The 21,150-nt window shown below is 42.1% G+C and overlaps 1 protein-coding gene across 1 annotated transcript in view; it reads left to right on the top strand.

Moving 5' to 3' along the window:
* Positions 1–4,271: 4,271 nt before the first annotated feature.
* Positions 4,272–21,150, top strand: part of LOC110922946 (ABC transporter G family member 29) — a 33,512-nt gene continuing 16,633 nt past the window's right edge. Inside the window, exon 1 of the mRNA XM_022167141.2 lies at positions 4,272–4,739. Within this exon, the coding sequence (XP_022022833.2) occupies positions 4,375–4,739 (365 nt within the window). The 5' untranslated portion in view covers positions 4,272–4,374. The remainder of the gene's footprint in view (positions 4,740–21,150) is intronic.

Raw genomic sequence — 21,150 nt, 5'->3', positions numbered from 1 at the left:
CCCAGTTAACTTCTCACTAAAATAAGCAACAGGTCGACCACCCTGACTAAGAACCCCACCAATCCCAACCTTTGAGGCATCAGTATGAAGTTCAAAAACTTGAGAAAAATTAGGCAATACCAGAATTGGTGCTGTAGTGAGCTTCTCTTTCACAACTTGAAAAGCCAACTCTGCCTCATCCGTCCATACAAACGTCTTCCCCTTCATACAATCTGTCACTGGGGCCATAATAGAACTGAAGTGTGGAATAAACCTTCTGTAAAAAGAAGCAAGCCCATGGAAACTACGAACTTCAGTAATGGTTGTAGGAGTTGGCCAATTCTGAACAGCCGCCACTTTGGATTCATCAACCTGTATCCCATCACCAGAAATAACATACCCCAAGAATAACACTTTAGGGGTCATGAACACACACTTCTTGGTGGCTGCATAAAAACGGTCCCTGCGAAGTAAGGCCAAAACCTGTCTCACATGCACAACATGGTCGCTGAAAGAAGCACTATAAATGAGGATGTCATCAAAATACACAACCACGAACTTCCCAATAAAAGGCCTAAGCAACTGATTCATCACACGCATAAAAGTACTAGGTGCGTTTGATAAACCAAATGGCATCACCAACCACTCATACAATCCCTCACGAGTCTTGAAGGCAGTCTTCCACTCGTCACCCGGTCTAAGACGAATCTGGTAATAACCACTCTTCAAATCTAACTTCGTAAAAATACTAGCACCACTAAGTTGATCAAGCAAATCATCAAGTCGAGGAATAGGAAATCTGTACCTCACAGTAATCTTGTTGATTGCTCGACTATCAACACACATACGCCAAGTGCCATCTTTTTTTGGAGTCAATAAAGCCGGAACAGCACAAGGGCTCATACTTTCACGAACGTGACCCTTAGAAATCAACTCCTCCACCTGTCTTCGCAACTCTTCATGCTCAGCAGGGCTCATCCTGTAATGTGGTCTGTTGGGTAACTGGGACCCAGGCTCCAAATCAATATGATGTTGGATGTCACGCAAAGGTGGTAATCCATCAGGCAACTCAACAGGAAAAACATCAGAAAATTCCTCAAGCAAAGGAACCATAGCATCAGGAATTTCGACTTCCTCGGGCACTGCCTTCCCTATCAAAACAAAAACACTGTCCGTATCCTCCAACTCATCTTGAAACTGACTGATGGTCAACAAAGTACCCGACTGTTTTGCGGCTAACTGCTTAGGCTTGCTAGGAACAAGAGTGATCTTCACACCACCAAACAGAAAACTATAAGTATTGGACCGCCCGTTATGTTCTATATTACGCTCGTACTCCCAAGGTCTGCCCAACAATAAGTGACACGCGTTCATAGGGACCACATCACACACAACATCATCCTTGTACGTGGACCCAATGGAAATTGAAACGAGTGCCCTTTTAGATACCGTCACTTCACCTCCCTTTTTCAGCCATTGAAGCTTGTACGGTTTCGGGTGACTCTCTGTCTTCAAGGCCAACTTTTGAACTGCCTCTTCAGAAATCAGATTGTCACAACTCCCCGAATCGATGACAAACGTGCAAACCTTCCCCAAAATGGTACATGTTGAGTGGAAGATGTTGTGTTTCAGCCAGTCATCCCCATCTGCCTTTGGTGTATAGCAAGAACGCCTAACCACCAAGTTCACCCCAACATCACCGGTCACAACCTCCTCTTCATATTCAGTTTCTTCATCGTACACTGGGTTATTCTCATACTCTTCATACTGTTCATCTTCAGACTCAGCAAATAAGTGTCTTTTACCAGCCTTTTTGCACTCAGCTTGACGATGGCCTGTTTCACCACAATTGAAACATCTGGGACCACTACTGCTAGCCCCCTTAGAAGTAGGCCCGGTATTACTACCCCCCGGCTTCCCCTGACTAGGCCCGCCACGAGGTGCCCCACTGCCTGACCCAACGTTTCCCCCAGCGGGGGTAAATGAACCGCCCACCCGACGGTTTTGCTTCTCAAAGGCCAACGCCCGTTGGTGTGCCTCAGGAATGGTTAACGGATCAAAAAGATTCACAGCCTCCATGATCTGAACCCTTAGACCCCCAATATACCGGGATACAAGTTGCTCCTCCGGTTCTTGAATATCATTCCTTGCAATCAACTGGTAAAACTCAGTTGTATAATCATCAACCGATTTAGCCCCCTGTTTTAAATTCTGCAGACGCTGGTACATCAACCTTTGAAAGTTATGAGGCAAAAAGTTGGACCGCAAGCATTTTTTCATCTTGGTCCATGTCACGATCCTTGACTTCCCGAGCCTGTTTCGTGTTAACTTCAATTGTTGCCACCACGCAGAGGCCCTACCACGTAACCTGGTAGCGATCAAGGCCACCCGCTTATTTTCAGGCACCTCCTTGTATTCAAACACCTCCTCCACGGTAGCCAACCAATCGATGAACCCCTCTGGATTCAAACTAGACCCATCAAATTCTAGAATATCAACTCTAATCCCAGAATCCCAACGCCTGTTACCCCCTCCACGTTCACCCCTTGGTCGCCCTTCCTGTTCGTCTTCGGAAGCCGAACCGTCACCAAATGGGTTACTAAAATCAGAACCATACCCGTCATTGGGTCCCTGCCTCCTACGATTGATCAAATCGGCCATCCGATCAGTCAACTGATTGACCACTTGATCCAACCGCTCATCCACTCTCGCCATGAGTCGCTGCTCCAACTCTCGTTCATACACTTCATCGAGAGGCCTGTTGTTGTTTCTCCTCGGAGGCATTTTGAGCCAGGAATTCGGCTCTGATACCAACTGATGCAGCGTGTGAAACGAAAAAAATGAAGATTACACGTTGATTCTGCGAATACCCGTGTAGCTCTTCCCCAACCCCCAAATTGTAACCCCAAAGGCCACGGAATTTGAAGTGAAAAAACAGTTTTCTCAAAATTCAATTCTGATCTTCTCATTAGCTTTAGCAACATATAAATAAAGACTGAAATTCGAAACGGGCCTAAAAAAGATAACGGGCCAAACACACGGCCTAAAACAAAAAGCCCAAAATAGTTCAAAAAACATAAAAATGCAAATAAGTAATAGAAATAAGCGTTTTTTTGGCCCGGAAGATGACCCAAACCGCCGTAGGCCGTTTGCAGCAAGATGGAGCTCGTTCTCGCCTTCGAATCGTCTGGTCGCACGTCCCAAACGGACCCCCGTAGCCCAAGTTAGGGCCATTTTAGTGAAGGCCCTTTTCTTACGCGGTCTTGGGCCTCCAAGTACAAAATAGCCCGTTCCTCCACACTTGGGCCCACATCATATAGTTATCCAGATTGTCTGCTCGGTAATTTACTACTCAAAAAATGCTTGTTCGATTTTTTGCTTGGTTTGTTGACGGGCCAAGCACGAGCAAATGCCCACTTAGTTCAGCTCGGCTCGTGAACGGTCGCCTGGTTCCTTTTGTTTCCTATATTTGAAAGATTTGACATTAGAAAAGAAATACAATAAAACATTTCCTCTCGGCTCGGATATACGGTTGTGTAATCAATGGAGGATTCAACAATTTATTTTACTGAAAGATTCTCCTGCCGATCAACACTATAAATAGAGTCAAGTTTCGTCACAAACAATGACAGGCTTCATAATCTATCATCATAAACAAACACATGATGACACTCTAGCAATTTATTTTTTTCTTCTTTCCTTGGACTTATCCATCTACAACATAGCAAATTTGACTCTATTAATGTAGCTAAGCCGATCATATGGATCGAAAAACCAACAATAAACTCCCAAAATCTCCAATCTATTCCACGGCCCAATAAAATTAAGAAGAAAACTATACAACGTTTAATCATGTTAGCACTTTCAATTTTCAACCTATTTACCCAAAAGTTAAATTCTCACAAGAATAAAATTTGAAACCTTATAATTTTTACAATTTTGTTGACTATAATACTTTACAATTTTTCAACTTTCAACCTATTAGCACTAGCACTTACTGAAATATTTACTATTTATATAACTGTTTTATTAAGAATTTTTTTATAATAGTTTTTGTTCCTTTATTCGTTTTGGGTTATCCAACTTTTTTGACTGTTTTATAAATAATACATTCCATTATTTATTTAAAGCTTCAAAACAATCCTTTATATTTTTAGACCATAAATGTTAAGCAGGCCAACCGTAAGCGTTCTCGAAAAATTACAAAACCCTTGTCCATTTTGTCACGTCATTATATATGCATGCTTATACAATTATATATGTATATATAAAATGTGGATGGTTCTCTCGATTGCGTAGTGTGAGTCAGATATGTATAACTATGCATTTGGCCTGATTAGTGCTTGAAAACAAGCTATCAGATAACACTGTTTGACAGCTACATAGTTGTAAATTATGTCCACTGAGATGGAAGTTGAGAAACATGGGACTTCAGAAATACAAAGCAGAAGCCAAAGTTGGAGCATGGAAGAAGTATATGTGAGTGCAACCGATGGTAGCCAAAGAATCAGTCGTGCGGAGGAAGAGGATGACGATGCACTAAAACGGGCAGTGTTAGAGAAACTACCCACTTTTGAGCGTTTACGAACGGCTTTCTGGGTGTCTTATGATATTGAAAACCAACAAAGGCATGTGCATAAACAAGTTAATGTCAGAGATCTTGGTGCAAATGTTCAACAAGATATTATCGAGACAATGTTTAAGGTTGCTGAAGTAGATAATGGAAGGATCTTGAGGAAGATAAGAGACAGATTTGACAGGTTAGAATTTATCGTACTTTCATCTCAATTTACAAGCACTAATAAAAATATGTTTTGTCCAACTTATGTTACGGAGACAATTTCACTGACGGAATCTCGCCGCTAATCACTTTAATCGACAGACGGATTTCCATTTTTTCTCCTCTAGTCCCCCGACATTCCCATTTTTTTGTCATTTTCATCTAACAACCTAACTCCATCCAAAAAAACTCAGTTAGGTCACAGGCAATTTCATTAGTTCACCAAACAGTTTGGTATTTGCCCATTTCATCCATGTATATAAAAAACCTTTAATTAAAGAAAACCCTTTAATTAAAAAATAAAAATACATATTAATATATGGAAAACTTTTAATTTAAAAAAATAAAACAAAATATTAATATCAAGAACTATATATATACACACACAAAAACAAATGGTGAACATTAAGATGAACATCATCACTCCACCAACCCAATAAAGCAGCTTCGATTCAGTTCTAATTCTCTAAAAGTTAGCAAATTAAACCCACAATTTTCAAAACCCAAATTCACCACACCACATCTGCAACCTCCACTAAGCCACCACTGCAACCTCCACCACACTGGTTTAACCACCACCAATACCACCACTACACCAACACTGCAACTCTGTACACCACCATCACCTTTCACCACTCACCTGAACTCCGATGACACCCAACGACCACTAAACTGTCGTCAACCTCCACCACCGTCACAACGCCACGACTATCAGCCACCATTTCAACCCACCACCATCGCCACTATTGTTCATAACCATCACCATCACCATTCACCAACAAAAACCTAAAGTCAATCCCGCAACCAAAAACCCAAAATCAAACGACAAAGCCACATCCACCTAAAACTTTGTCGATAACAACCGTTATACCCATGAGCCATGGTGGTGTGGAACCGCCGGGGACGAAAGGGGTTTTTTTAAGTGAGATGGTGGTGGTTTTTGGCTAGATCTAGTGGTGATGGTGGCTTTTGATTTGGCGAATGACAGGGATGATAGTGGCTTTTGATTTGGGGAACGGTGGAGGTGTGGTGGTGGGTAGGGGGTGCTAGCGGTGGTGGTCGTTGTTGGTGGAGGTGGAGCTAATGGGGTGGTGGCTGACGATAGTTTTGTGTTTTTGTGCGATGATTTGTGTGTGTATATATGTAAGATATGTAGTTGTTAGTGCAGTAATGTCTATCGCCTCCGTCAATACGATTCGTAGCTGAATTAGAAGAATTCTTGAGCTTATAGTGTTATATTTAGTAGAAAGGCAAGGTGGCATTTCTGTAATTAATGAGAACTCTCATTACGCCCCTTGGCCTATAAATAGAACCCTTAGGGTTAGCTTTAGGGACTTTTTGACTTTTGCCATTTTGGAGATTGGAGAGCTTGGTGCTTAGAGAGAGAAAGTCTAGAGAGAGAAAGTGTTGTCCACGTGATTCAGGTGCTGTACGTTTTCACATCAATCTATAAAATCCCCGATTATATTACGTCTTGTGTGTTCGGTCACGTTCGTGTACGGATTCCACACGTTACACGAGTCGGTTCACAATCGTTTTGGAGTCAAAACCGATCCTACAGTAGTATATATATAGGGTGGGGGTTCTAGAGTGAACACTAGTGTGTTTGTGAACTGAGTGAACAAATCATGATCATTGGTTTACATCATTAAATCGTAAAATACACTAGTTTATTTTCATCATAAATCATAAATCCTAATTAAATCATGGGTATTAATTTACACTTGTGTTTTGATAATCAAGCGCAAGAATTAGTTCACATAGTTCACTATGAAGGGTGCTGTTCACAAATGAACCTAACCCTATATTATATATATATATATATATATATATATATATATATAGAGAGAGAGAGAGAGAGAGAGAAAGTATAATGTACAAAACTGCTTAACGTACGTTAACGTACGCGACAAGAACATAACGTGCGTGATTAACATAGATAACTTGCGTGATTATCTTTTATTCAAGGTTCCATGCGTGATTAAGTTCCTATGCGTGATAATTCAGGTCCCATGCGTGATAATCCAGGTCCATGCGTGATTATGTGTTCTATGCGTGATAATCCACGGCCAGGATTGTCGCGTACGTGAAGTAGGATAAGCCGTAAAGTATGTTAACCGCTCTCTCTCTCTCTCTCTTATATATATATATATATATATATATATATATATATATATATATATATATATATATATATATATATATATATATATATATATATATATATATATATATAGGATAATGCTAGATAAAAAACCCTAAAATTCTTAGAAAATTTTGGAAACCCAAATGGGAAGCCATTTTTACCCAACCTCCCGACATTTTTTTTTTTTGAAAAAAATTACACATGTAATATACATGTTTTAGAGTGTTTTGGGCCAAAAAAAACAAAAAAGCGCCGAAGGGATTTTTTTAAAAAAAATAAACAAATTTCAGCTCCTAACACGTGTTAAGCAAAAAAAACAGAATTTCGCTGAAAATTGCTGAAACTTGTTTTTTTTTTTTTTTAAAATATCCCTTCGGCGCTTTTTTGATTTTTTTGGCCCAAAAGTCTTAAAAACATGTATATTACATGTGTTATTTTTTTCAAAAAAAAAAAAATGTCGGGAGCTTGGGTTTTCTCGGGTTTTTTATATATATAGGGTTTTCTATCTAGCCCTACCCTATATATATATATATATATATATAGGGGACCACTAAAATGAAAACCACCTCCAGTTGTAAGAACCGCGAGAACCAGTTCCTAGCCATTAGATCTTCAAGATTAATGGATGAGATAAAAAGTAAATAAAAATAATATTAAATACTTTTTGTCTTATTATGTTTTCAATATTTTAATTCAAAAGGGTAATTTAGTAAAATAACTCTATTTTGTCTTTTTGTCTTTATTGTTTTTATTAGTTTTTTTTGTATTATTATACTAGTTTTTATTTTTTAAACATAATTTTTTTTATTGAAAGCATTTTTAAATTCAGATTTTTTAAAAAGATTTTTTATACTTTTTACATTTTACATTTTGCGTTAAACTTTTTACGTTTTACGTTAACGTTTTTACGTTTTACGTGCCGGTTTTTGCACGCCGGGCTATTTCAATCGTCTTTTTTACGTTTTACGTTTTACGTAATACTTTTTACGTTTTTACGTTTTACGTAAAACTTTTTACGTTTTACTTAAAAAAATTTACGTTTTACGTTTTTACGTTTTACGTTAAAAAATTTTACGTTTTACAAAAACTTTTTTAAGCAAAAACTTACGCACCCAGAAATCGCACACCCGGGAGGTGTCTCAGATATATCGTTATCATTATCGACTAGGGGGAAAAATAAAAAAAAACAACATCAAACCAAAGTGTATCTCGAAAATAAAACAGGGTTTGCTCAGATTATCCGATAATCAAAAAGTTGCAAAAGTGGGATTGCAGGTTCAAAAAACCTACCCTCCGTCGTCCTTGCCACGCCATCGTCATCTAAATCAATGTTTTTCATCATCGCCACCCAATCGACCATATCAAAACAAATCAAAAACTGAGATCAAAATACCAACATACCAAAATACCATCGGTATCATCATCATCATTCAAGAACACATATCAAGAACACAGGCCAAGAATCACCAGAAAAATCAACTAAACCCATAAAATAAAATGGATGAAAGGGGCGGTGTTGTACGACCACACTACAGCCAGACGTTGAACCACCATTGCCATCGATGCTAGATCACACACCACCACCTGTCGTCGACTCACCACCACCTAGCCGTCGAACCGCCACCACCAGCCACTGACCCACTGTTAGAACCACCGCTGTCACACCCCAACCGATGGCGGAATCATCGGGGCATGGCACTGAGCGAAACAGATTGTCCAGAAGTTTCCATAACAACTATCATTACCATTCAATTTATGTAACACGTCCCATACCGTGCCTCAAATGGCAAAACAAATTATTACAAATAACATCTAGCCAAATATTCTGTTCCGACAACTCAGATTTAAATGCAAATATAAAATAATATTGTTTAAAAGCTTCTAGAGACTCGATCTGCAAGATCTACAGACAACTATGCTCTAGACGCTTATTCCTAGCTCACCTTCCTAGCAGATAAGCATCCTAATTGCCTGTCACATACGTTAAAATAAAGTCAATACATAAAATGTAAAGGTGAGCATACAAGTTTGATAATAGCATATAGAGTTCGAAATAGTTACGCATAACCAGCACGTACACAGAGGAAAACGAAGCATGTTAATTATCGACATGGATCTATCGATACCAATGACTGCGGGTTGACTATCCGAGACAGTTCGCAATACATGATTACCACCGTAATCCATGCAAGTAATTGTCCTTAACAACCCCCGTGTGAACGGGTGCTGAGTCCAAACTATAGTACTACGTCGTTAAGGCAGGTAGACAGCATTCCATGTGTAAACACAACAACAAGCATTCATTTAGTCACGTAATACATGCAGAACGGTTAGCGTTTAAATAATTGAGTAGTGTGTTCGATTGTGATTTTTGATAAGTAACGTATGTAACACCCAAAAGTGCTAAACCAAAAGGGGTTCGAGTATACTCACAGCGATTGATTGATGGATTGAAGGGAGCGCTTGAGAGTAGGGTTAGCCTAAATAGTTCGATAGCATAACGGTGAGTAACACGCAAAATGGAAACGAGTGATGATGGGTCAAATAGCCTGGTCGATCGAACAACAGGTTCGATCGAACGGGTCGTTTGTTCGATTGGACAGTCCGTTCAGATAGCCTGTTCGATCGGCCGGTAGGCTCGATCGGTTGGACTGTTCGAGTGGATTGTTTCTTCCTTTGTGTAGGATGTGTTTGTGTATGATGGCTTGTCCTTTTGAAGTTTTCGTTGTAGTATTTGAGAACACTGAAGTGTCCTTACCTTTCAGGTCGATCGATCGAACATCCTGTTCGATCGACTGGCTTAACCGATCAGTTAGGAACTTCAGGATGGGTCCTCAGCGGGATGTCACCTGATCGGACAACATGTTCGATCGGGTGGCACTCCAATACGTCGAACGAGTTGAAAATCGATTAAGGGTTGAAGCATAGTATCTCATGATCCGATGAGTAATGTTATCGAATAGCTCGTTTGATCGAACATCACTTCGTTCAATACTATACTTCATAAAATTGTCAAAGTGTGGGGCCATATGCTAGCCGATGGGCTGGCCTGGTCGATCGGCTGACATGTCCGATCGGTTGGGCTGTTCATTCGAACAGCCTGTTCGATCGGTCAGCATCCTGACCTGGTCGGCCTGTTCGTCTAACATTTGGCTGTTCTGATTGTTTGACGTTATATCGAGGTATTTTGACAACGAGTTGAACCTTGACACTTTCGTTCTTACTTGTTTCCCCTGCTCGGACAGGAATCACCCAAGTCCGGCCGGTGAACGGTTCGGAACGGTGGTTTAACGTTTAACCCGAAATCGGCGAATCTCGTAGATAGAATCCGAATCTTGAACCACACAACCACTAGAATGATTAGTGAGTTGGCTCAAGCTCCGTTTCTACCGGTTTGAAGGCATTGAGTGTAAAAGAGTTGAAAGAAAGTTGGAAATCCTTCTTTCAATCCTTCACACCATGTAAATGTTCAGATCTATGATAGTTCTTAGCTTGTTTATGTGGAAATCGGCTAGATCCAAGTGATTCTTGGTGGATTGAGGCCAAAACATGAAGTTCTTGAAGAACACCATGATGACATCATCCTAGAATACTTAGATCTTGATGATTTCACGGTTAGAAATCAAGATTTGAAAGATAGAAAGGTGTAGGAGCATGCATTGATCAAGAAAGTACAAGATTTAGGATGAAAACTTACCGAAATTGGAAGAAATCTAGGAAAAGAAGGGGAGCACGAGCTGGTCGGTCAGAGGGTTTCCAAAAGTGGAAAGAATGACAATGACAGGCCTATTTATAGGCTTCCAAAAGAGGAAAGGGGCTGTTCGATCGGCTAGGAGCTTGATCGATCCACAGCCTGTTTCGAGCGTTCGATGCGACGATTTCTGATATTTCGATTTTGATCGAAGACGATACGAGTACGATAGAGTTTCCTATTCAAATTACTTTTAATCCCAACCACTATATCCACATACAAGCATCTACATTCCATATTCGATTTCGATTTCGATTGAGTTCGATTGAGTTTCGAGTTTCGATTCGATTGATCACCACACATAGCATAAAGTAAACATGCCCAGGTAACACGTAAGGCACACACACACGTAATATAACACCAAATTCACATGATTCGAGTTTCGAGTTCGGTTGATAATTCGATTAGCTTGATTATTGATTGATTAACTTTATCGTATTGTTACTTCTTACTATTCACAGTCGTAAATCGTTTCGCGTCGACTAAACATTTGATTACTTTGATTTTTTTATTAACAACACTTACTCCACATAATACAAACAATAAACACAAAATAGACTAATTACAGTCAAAGAAGTCAAACTTGAGTTGGACTTTGACATTGACTTTGGCATTCGAAAACACGGGGTGTTACAGCCTCCCCTTGTTTAGGGAATTTCATCCCAAATTAGGCTGAAAGCTGCACATCACTGTGAATGAATTTTACCAATTTCGCGCTTCAGATCTTTATTTAAACAATTGCGGGTACTTAGTCTTCATGTCGCTTTCGAGTTCCCAAGTAAACTCTGCGCCTCGTTTGCCTTCCCATCGGACTTTCACGATAGGGATGCGTGAGCGTCTGAGTTGCTTGGTTTGGCGATCCAGGATTTCGACAGGCTTTTCCATGAAATGCAGCGTTTCGTTGACTTGAAGGTCGTCGAGAGGTACAATTAGATCATGATCAGCTAGGCATTTTCGGAGGTTCGACACATGGAAAGTCGGGTGGACGTTACTAAGTTCCTCCGGTAGTTCGAGTCTGTAGGCGACTTTTCCGATCCTTTCCAGAATCATAAAAGGTCCAACATACCGAGGCACTAGTTTCCCTTTCTTGCCGAATCTGACCACACCCTTCCAAGGTGATACCTTTAGGAGTACGTAGTAGCCAACGTCAAATTCAAGGGGCTTGCGTCTTCTATCGGCGTAACTTTTCTGTCTATCCCTGGCTTTTGACAAGTTGTCTCGAATCTGGAGGATTTTGTCGGTCGTTTCTTGTAGTAACTCGGGACTGGTTAATTGCGAGTGACCGATCTCGTGCCATACAATAGGCGATCGACATCTTCTTCCATATAAAGCCTCGAATGGTGCCATTTGTATGCTGGCATGATAGCTGTTGTTGTACGAGAATTCGACTAACGGTAGGTATTTGTTCCAACTACCACCAAAGTCTATGACACACGCACGGAGCATGTCTTCAAGAGTACGGATCGTTCTTTCAGTCTGTCCATCGGTTTGAGGATGGAATGCGGTACTTAGGTTAAGCGTCGTACCAAGAGCTGCTTGAAATGTTTCCCACAATCTCGAAGTAAGCCGAGCGTCACGGTCTGAAATGATGTCACGAGGCGTACCATGATTACAAATGATCTCGTCGGTGTAGATTCGGGCTAGTCGTTCTACCTTGTAGTCTTCCCGTATTGGCAAAAAGTGGGCTGATTTGGTCAGACGATCAACTATAACCCAAATGCTGTCGTGTCCTGATGGCGTGGGCGGGAGTTTGGTTATGAAATCCATAGCTATACTCTCCCACTTCCATATGGGGATTGGAGGTTGTTCGAGTAAGCCAGAAGGTCGTTGATGTTCAGCCTTAACTCTCGCACAAGTCAGGCAACTTCCAACATAAAGAGCGATATCCCGTTTCATGCCCGGCCACCAGTACTTGTAGCGAAGATCCTGGTACATTTTATCGGTATCGGGATGAATAGAATATTGGGATTTGTGGGCTTCGTTCATTATAATCTTTCGCAAATCGGTCTGCTTAGGAATCCAAATTCGGTCCAGATAGTAGAAAATCCCATTTGCCTTGCTTACAAGCTGAGCTCCATCGTGATAGATCCTCTCTTTCTTCAAAGTGTGTTCGTTAAAACAAGCATGCTGGGCTTCGCGGATGAGGGTTTCGAGATCATGCTGGGCTTGGGTATTGCGTATACTGAGCAAATAACTCCGTCTGCTGAGCGCGTCAGCAACAACATTTGCCTTGCCTGGGTGATAACAGATCTCACAGTCGTAATCGTTAAGAAATTCCACCCATCAGCGTTAACGCATGTTAAGTTCTTTCTGATTAAAGATGTGTTGTAAACTCCTGTGATCGGTGAAGATCGTACACTTGGTACCACACAGGTAGTGTCGCCAAATCTTCAATGCAAAAACAACTGCGCCTAGCTCGAGATCATGGGTTGTATAGTTCTTCTCGTGGATTTTGAGCTGACGAGATGCGTAAGCTATAACCTTGTCCCGTTGCATGAGAACACAGCCAAGACCAAGGTTGGAAGCATCACAATAGACAATGAAATCGTTGTTTCCGTCAGGCAATGTGAGAACAGGAGCATTGCAAATCATATGCTTGAGGGCTTGAAAAGCAGACTCTTGTTCAGTTCCCCAAACAAAAGACTTGTCTTTATGGGTAAGGGCGGTAAGCGGCACAGCGATCTTAGAGAATCCTTCGATAAATCGTCGATAATAGCCCGCTAGTCCGAGAAAAGAACGAACTTCGGGCGGGTTCTTAGGCGTAATCCAACTCTTAACTACTTCAATCTTCGTGGGATCGACATGAATACCTTGACTATTAACGATGTGACCCAGAAATTGAACCTCTTCTAGCCAGAATTCGCACTTGGAGAACTTGGCATAGAGTTGGTTCCCTTGGAGTAGTTCGAGAACCAATCGTAGATGTTGCGTGTGTTCAGCTTTCGATTTGGAATAGATCAAGACATCGTCGATGAACACGATGACGAAACGGTCTAGAAATGGCTTACACACGCGATTCATCAGATCCATGAAAACCGCGGGTGCGTTAGTTAAACCAAAAGGCATGACGACGAATTCATAATGGCCGTATCGAGTTCGAAAAGCGGTTTTGGGGATGTCTTCCTCTTGAATGCGCAATTGATGATAGCCTGAACGTAGATCGATCTTCGAGAAACACTTGGCACCCTGCAGCTGATCAAATAAGTCATCGATTCGAGGCAAAGGGTAACGGTTCTTGACGGTTAGCTTATTCAACTCCCGATAATCGATGCACATCCTGAACAACCCATCCTTTTTTTAACGAAAAGGACTGGCGCGCCCCAAGGAAAAGTGCTCGGGCAAATAAAGCCTTTTTCAAGTAACTCCTGGAGTTGGTTCGAGAGTTCCCGCATTTCGGATGGCACGAGTCGATAAGGGGCTTTGGCTACGGGATTCGCTCCAGGAATGAGGTCGATACGAAAGTCGATATCACGACTTGGCGGTAGTCCAGGAAGATCATCAGGGAACACCTGAGGAAATTCACGAACCACTGGAACGTCTTTAACTTCGGCCTTCTTTTTCTTTTCCTTCTCCGCTACTACAATGTTGGCCAAGAAAGCTCTGTATTCCTTGCGGAGATACTTGTTAGCTTGGATGCATGACATGAGTTTGAGACCTTTCGAAGCTGTTTCACCGTACACACATAATAGATCACCATTAGCGAGCGAGAATCGAATCATCTTATCAAAACACACAACTTCAGCATGGTTTTCACGAAGAAAGTCCATGCCTACTATGATGTCGAAACTTCCGAGTTGCATAGGAAAAAGGTCGATTGGGAAGATGTGATTGTTGAGCTCGAGAGTACAATCACGGAGAACAGAGTTAACGACGACAGTTCTTCAAGTAGCGACCTTAACTTCGAATGACGAGGGGAGATAAGAGCGCTTACGACTAAGGAGCTTCTCGAATTCAAACGACACAAAGCAGTTATCGGCTCCAATATCAAACAACATGATGCATAAATACCATTCACAAGGAACGTACCATTAACCACGTTGTTGTCAGCCTGGGCTTGACGGGCGTTGATGTTGAAGGTTCTGGCACGGGCTGCTTGCTGCTGCTGCTGAGGCTGCTGCTGCTGCTGTTGGGGCTCTTGTTTCACCACCCTATTTGGGCACATGTTTGCAAAATGGTTAGGATCACCACATGCAAAGCAGACTCGAGCATTGATTGCGGGTGCTTGAGCTGCGGGTTGGCCTTGAGGGGCTGGGAGTAGAGCTTGATGAGTGCGGTGTTTCGGGGACCATAGCGACAGTTCGCAGTGAAATGACCGTAGAGATTGCAATGAGCGAAGAAACGACAGGCGATTCCCGCTGGATGATGATATGAGCATGTTAGGCAGAGCAGGTAGGGACCTATGTAAGCACGCTTTGCTGGCGGTGCATTGGTCACTGGGGCTGGTCGGTGATGAGACTGCTGCTGAGCCGGTACGGCTTGCAGAGGAGCAGCAGTTGTAGTGACAACACAGTTCTTGTTGCTGGAGCTGTTGTTGTTGTTGTGCTTCTTCTTTCGGCGTGATGACTTGGATGGCTGAGTAGTGGAGTCGGCGGTTGGTGCAGTAGTAGCTTGATGCAGAGACTTGGAGGGCTTATCCTAGAAACCAGCTTTTAATCGCTTGTCATTGATCTCGACGGCAAGCAAGTAGGTCTCCTCAATTGATGATGTTTTGGCGGCATGAACAAAGTCGGCAACACAATCAGGTAGAGCTCGAATGTACTTCTTGATGGCCATGTCTGGTGTCTTGACTTGATCGGGACAGATATGCTAAGCTGCTTGAAGCGAGCAGTTAAAGCAGCGTTGTCTCCGTCCTTCTGCTTGATGTTCCAAAACTCGTCCTCCAGCTTTTGGCGTTCATGGGGAGGGCAGAATTCGTCCATCATGATGGCCTTCAGCTCTTCCCAAGTCAGCTCATAAGCTGCATCATTCCCGCGTTTGTTTCGTTCGGCCGTCCACCAGTCTAGAGCTCGGGACTGGAAAACGCCGGTTGCATTTAGGGTACGGAGATTTGCAGGACAGCCGCTTTGGCGCAGAGTGACTTCAACCGAATCAAACCATTGAAACATGGCGGTAGGGCCATCTTCTCCGGTAAACTCTTTTGGTCTGCATGCCTTAAACTGTTTGAAACTGAAAACGGTCTTGTTAGCATCTTTAGGAGCATCGGTTCACGACTCCTCAGACGATTTGCTGACGTTTTCATACACCTCGCTCACAGCTTTTGCTATTTGCTTGGCGATGATAGCAGCGAGACGCTTGTCTCTCTTTTCTTGGCGAGTAAGAGGGGTTCGGTGTCCAGATGACGACATGGTCTGCAACAGACATCGTCGTAGGTCTCAGACACAACAAATTGAATCTCACCTCACACGTCTACTACTTACTAAAGCTTAGGAACACGTCGAAACAAGTATCACATAAGCACATAGGCACATAACCACAAATTCACGTAATCACAGAAGCACATAGAGCACAGAATCACAGAAGCACATAAACACCTACGCATTTAATCACAGATACATACAGAAACCTATCCTTCCAAGTTCGCGTGTCGTTCGTATAGTATATTGAGTAGCATCGCATAATCGTATAGCGTGTCGGGTAGTATAGTATAATCTTATAACATGATAGTGTCGTCTAGATTTGCAGCGACTTGTTAGCGTATTGAGATAGGAGAGTAATGCGAGTCGTGTGTGTTGATCGAAGTGATAGCAAAAATCGAATAATTCTCCAAAAAAAACTTAAACACATAAACAGATAAATCATATAAAATCGGCGAATTATCAGAGTCAACAGTTGCGGGCTCAGAATCGAAACACATAAAATCGAGTAATGGATTGTCTGCGGCTATTAGACATCGACTACCCAAAGCGATTCAACTATTCGCAGTAGACTTGTTGTCACTTTTGGACCTTCAGGTTCGTGTTTTCTGCCTCGATTCTTGGGCATTCAACACTTATCTCCTAGGTCATACTCGTAAGTTCAGGTCGTTGGAGTCCGTCGAGGCTTTGGTGGGATAAATAAAATCAGAACAGGTTGTCAAGGTTAGGGTTTCACCCCTAGCTTAGCAACTTCTTCCTTCTTTTAGCCAAATTGAGGAGATTATTCATCAAAATATGGATTTCACTCCTGATTTGGTATAATTCTCCTTGTAGGTTCTGAAAATTTAACGAAGAAATCATCGAGGAATTGCTAAAATCACCATTGACCAAGCAATTTAGTCGAGAGTTTGCGGCTTTCACACCTATTCCTGACTAAATCGCTTGATTCTATTTGAGAATTCGAGTGCAGTGATAGCGAAGAGTAATAGGATATAGCACATAAGCTTGGTCTCTTGGTTCCTAACTATAGTCTAGGTCTCTAAGACAGCGACCCGGACTAGGTCGTGTCTAGCCTAATTCCCTATAGCTATGGCTCTGATACCAATCTGTCACACCCCAACCGATGGCGGAATCATCGGGGCATGGCACTGAGCGAAACAGATTGTCCAGAAGTTTCCATAACAACTATCATTACCATTCAATTTATGTAACACGTCCCATACCGTGCCTCAAATGGCAAAACAAATTATTACAAATAACATCTAGCCAAATATTCTGTTCCGACAACTCAGATTTAAATGCAAATATAAAATAATATTGTTTAAATGCTTCTAGAGACTCGATCTGCAAGATCTACAAACAACTATGCTCTAGACGCTTATTCCTAGCTCGCCTTCCTAGCAGATAAGCATCCTAATTGCCTGTCACATACGTTAAAATAAAGTCAATACATAAAATGTAAAGGTGAGCATACAAGTTTGATAATAGCATATAGAGTTCGAAATAGTTACGCATAACCAGCACGTACACAGAGGAAAACGAAGCATGTTAATTATCGAAATGGATCTATCGATACCAATGACTGCGGGTTGACTGTCCAAGACAGTTCGCAATACATGATTACCACCTTAATCCATGCAAGTAATTGTCTTTAACAACCCCCGTGTGAACGGGTGCTGAGTCCAAACTATAGTACTACGTCGTTAAGGCAGGTAGACAGCATTCCATGTGTAAACATAGCAACAAGCATTCATTTAGTCACGTAATACATGCAGAACGGTTAGCGTTTAAATAATTGAGTAGTGTGTTCAATTGTGATTTTTGATAAGTAACTTATGTAACACCCAAAAGTGCTAAAGCAAAAGGGGTTCGAGTATACGCACAGCGATTGAGAGTAGGGTTAGCCTGAATAGTTCGATAGCATAGCGGTAAGTAACACGCAAAATGGAAACGAGTGATGATGGGTCGAACAGCCTGGTCGATCGAACAACAGGTTCGATCGAACTGGTCGTTCGTTCGGTTGGACAGTCCGTTCGGACAGCCTGTTCGATCGGCCGGTAGGCTCGATCGGTTGGACTGTTCGAGTGGATTGTTTCTTCCTTTGTGTAGGATGTGTTTGTGTATGATGGCTTGTCCTTTTGAAGTTTTCGTTGTAGTATTTGAGAACACTGAAATGTCCTTACCTTTCAGGTCAATCGATCGAACAGCCTGTTCGATCCGCCGGCTTAACCGATCGGTTAGGAACTTCAGGATGGGTCCTCAGCGGGATGTCACCTGATCGGACAGCATGTTCAATCGGGTGGCACTCCAATACGTCGAACGAGTTGAAAATCGATTAAGGGTTGAAGCATAGTATCTCATGATGCGATGAGTAATGTTATCGAATAGCTCGTTTAATCGAACATCACTTCGTTCAATACCATACTTCATAAAATTGTCAATGTGTGGGGCCATATGCTAGCCGATGGGCTGGCCTGGTCGATCGGCTGACATGTCCGATCGGTTGGGCTGTTCGTTCGAACAGCCTGTTCGATCAGTCAGCATCCTGACCTGGTCGGCCTGTTCGTCTAACACTTGGCTGTTCTGATTGTTTGACGTTATATCGAGGTATTTTGACAACGAGCTGAACCATGACACTTTCGTTCTTACTTGTTTCCCCTGCTCGGACAGGAATCACCCAAGTCCGGCCAGTGAACGGTTCGGAACGGTGGTTTAACGTTTAACCCGATGACATCATCCTAGAATGCTTAGATCTTAATGATTTCACGGTTAGAAATCAAGATTAGAAAGATAGAAAGGTGTAGGAGCATTGCATTGATCAAGAAAGTACAAGATTTAGGATGAAAACTTACCGAAATCAGAAGAAATCTGGGAAAAGAAGGGGAGCACGAGCTGGTCGGTCAGAGGGTTTCCAAAAGTGGAAAGAATGACAATGACAGGCCTATTTATAGGCTTCCAAAAGAGGAAAGGGGCTGGCCGATCGGCCAGGCATCCCGATCGGACAGCCTGCTCGATCGGACAGTCTGTCCGATCGGCTGGGCTGTTCTATCAGCTAGGAGCCTGATCGATCCACAGCCTGTTTCGAGCGTTCGATGCGACGATTTCTGATATTTCGATTTTGATCGAAGACGATACGAGTACGATAGAGTTTCCTATTCAAATTACTTTTAATCCCAACCACTATATCTACATACAAGCATCTACATTCCATATTCGATTTCGATTGAGTTCGATTGAGTTTCGAGTTTTGATTCGATTGATCACCACACATAACATAAAATAAACATGCACAGGTAACACGTAAGGCACACACACACATAATATAACACCAAATTCACATGATTCGAGTTTCGAGTTCGGTTGATGATTCGATTAGCTTGATTATTGATTGATTAACTTTATCGCATTGTTACTTCCTACTATTCACAGTCGTAAATCGTTTCGCGTCAATTAAACATTCGATTACTTCGATTTTTTTGATTGACAACACTTACTCCACATAATACAAACAATAAACACAAAATAGACTAATTACAGTCAAAGAAGTCAAACTTGACTTGGACTTTGACTTTGACTTTGGCATTCGAAAACACGGGGTGTTACAACCGTCGCCGACCAACCACCACCGTAACATGTATGGTGTTAGAACGATCTTTAGAGAGAGAGATTAGGGGGTGAAGGACACCAACATCATAGATCGGGACACCAACAACCACAACATCAAATCGGAGCTCACTACCCCCAAATCGGAGCTTGGAATTGTTCCCCCATCTCGTTTCAGTCAACATCCAAATCGGAGCTCGCCCATTGTTCGCCGTCAACCACCACCATCTAACCCTAAACTCCAAATCAGAGCTCACTACCCCAAATCGGAGCTTTTGGCGGTGGTTTTGTGACAGTTGCCCACCCAAGACTTCATCAGATCCAGGATTGGGCGGTGGTTGGTGGTGAACGGTTGGGTGGCGGTGAACAGTGGTTTGGGGTTTTGTGACACTTGGGTGGTGGTGAACGGTGTTTGGTGGTGCCGGAAGTGTGGTTGACGAAGGAGGGAGGTGGGTTGCAGGTGGTGAACGGTGGTGGGTAATGGGTTGGGACGAAGAAGATGGAGAAAGGTCTGCATTTTGAAATTAGGAGAGACTATGAAAGTAAATTAAAATGAGAAAGGACAAGCATTAAATAGAGAGGGAGAGAGGATGATGAGAGAGACAAGCATTAAATGCAGAGAGAGAGAGAGTGGGGACTTGACATATGGGGTAAATGACGAATAGACCCTTTATGTTGGCACAATGTTATTGGTTGAGAGTGGTTCTTGCGGTTCTTACAACTGGAGGTGGTTTCTATTTTAGCGGCTCCATATATATATATATATATCCCCGTTTTGGCATCTATAAATGCTTTAAGAAAACATGTTATCTGTGCCAAAAAAAAAAAACAAACCCCATCCCTTCCCCCCTCTAATACGTTAACCTAAAGACATACCCCTCCCCCTGTGTACAACTTAACCACAACCATGATTTACCCAAAAATAATTGAAGTTTGGTAAAGCACACAGTGTCACACCCCCCTCCCAATAAAAATGGCAAGTAGATAGATATTAATACCTTCTGGATGGGTCTAACAATCTGCTACATCAGTTGGTGTCTTCTGACTTGAAGAACTTTCACAAACAAGGTTTAAGGTTTACATCACTTCTGGTCTCATCTAAACCCTATCGAGCCTCTGGGAGTTGCATGTAATAAGATCTTGAGCGTAAATATGATCTATAATGTCCCAATCGTGTAAACTAGTATCTTTCGCCATCGATATCAGATTAACATCTACCATCCTTCACCTACATGTTCATCGTCGTTGGTTTACTGGGATGGATCACCGTTTGCCATTGTTTTCTCCGGCTCGAACTCGTTCACCTTAATTCTCTCTCTAGATACAAACCCTAATAGTGGGATGAGTTTTGAGAGGGAAGATGGAACTTGAAACTGGTCAGGATATTTGTTAGCTCGAGATTACTTGATAAGGGCATGGGAGGGCAGGTCTGCATGAGTTGATGTATTGATTTTGTGTTAATGGACCAATTTGCCCTTTTAATTATGAGATAGGATTAGTGATGTGTTAGACAATGGTTAGTTGTCACTAGTTCTTT

The sequence above is a fragment of the Helianthus annuus genome, chromosome 17 (genome assembly GCF_002127325.2).
Source record: "Helianthus annuus cultivar XRQ/B chromosome 17, HanXRQr2.0-SUNRISE, whole genome shotgun sequence".
Lineage (NCBI taxonomy): Eukaryota > Viridiplantae > Streptophyta > Magnoliopsida > Asterales > Asteraceae > Helianthus > Helianthus annuus.
Note: the sequence above shows the minus strand (reverse complement) of the source record. Positions and strands in the feature narration are given on the sequence as shown.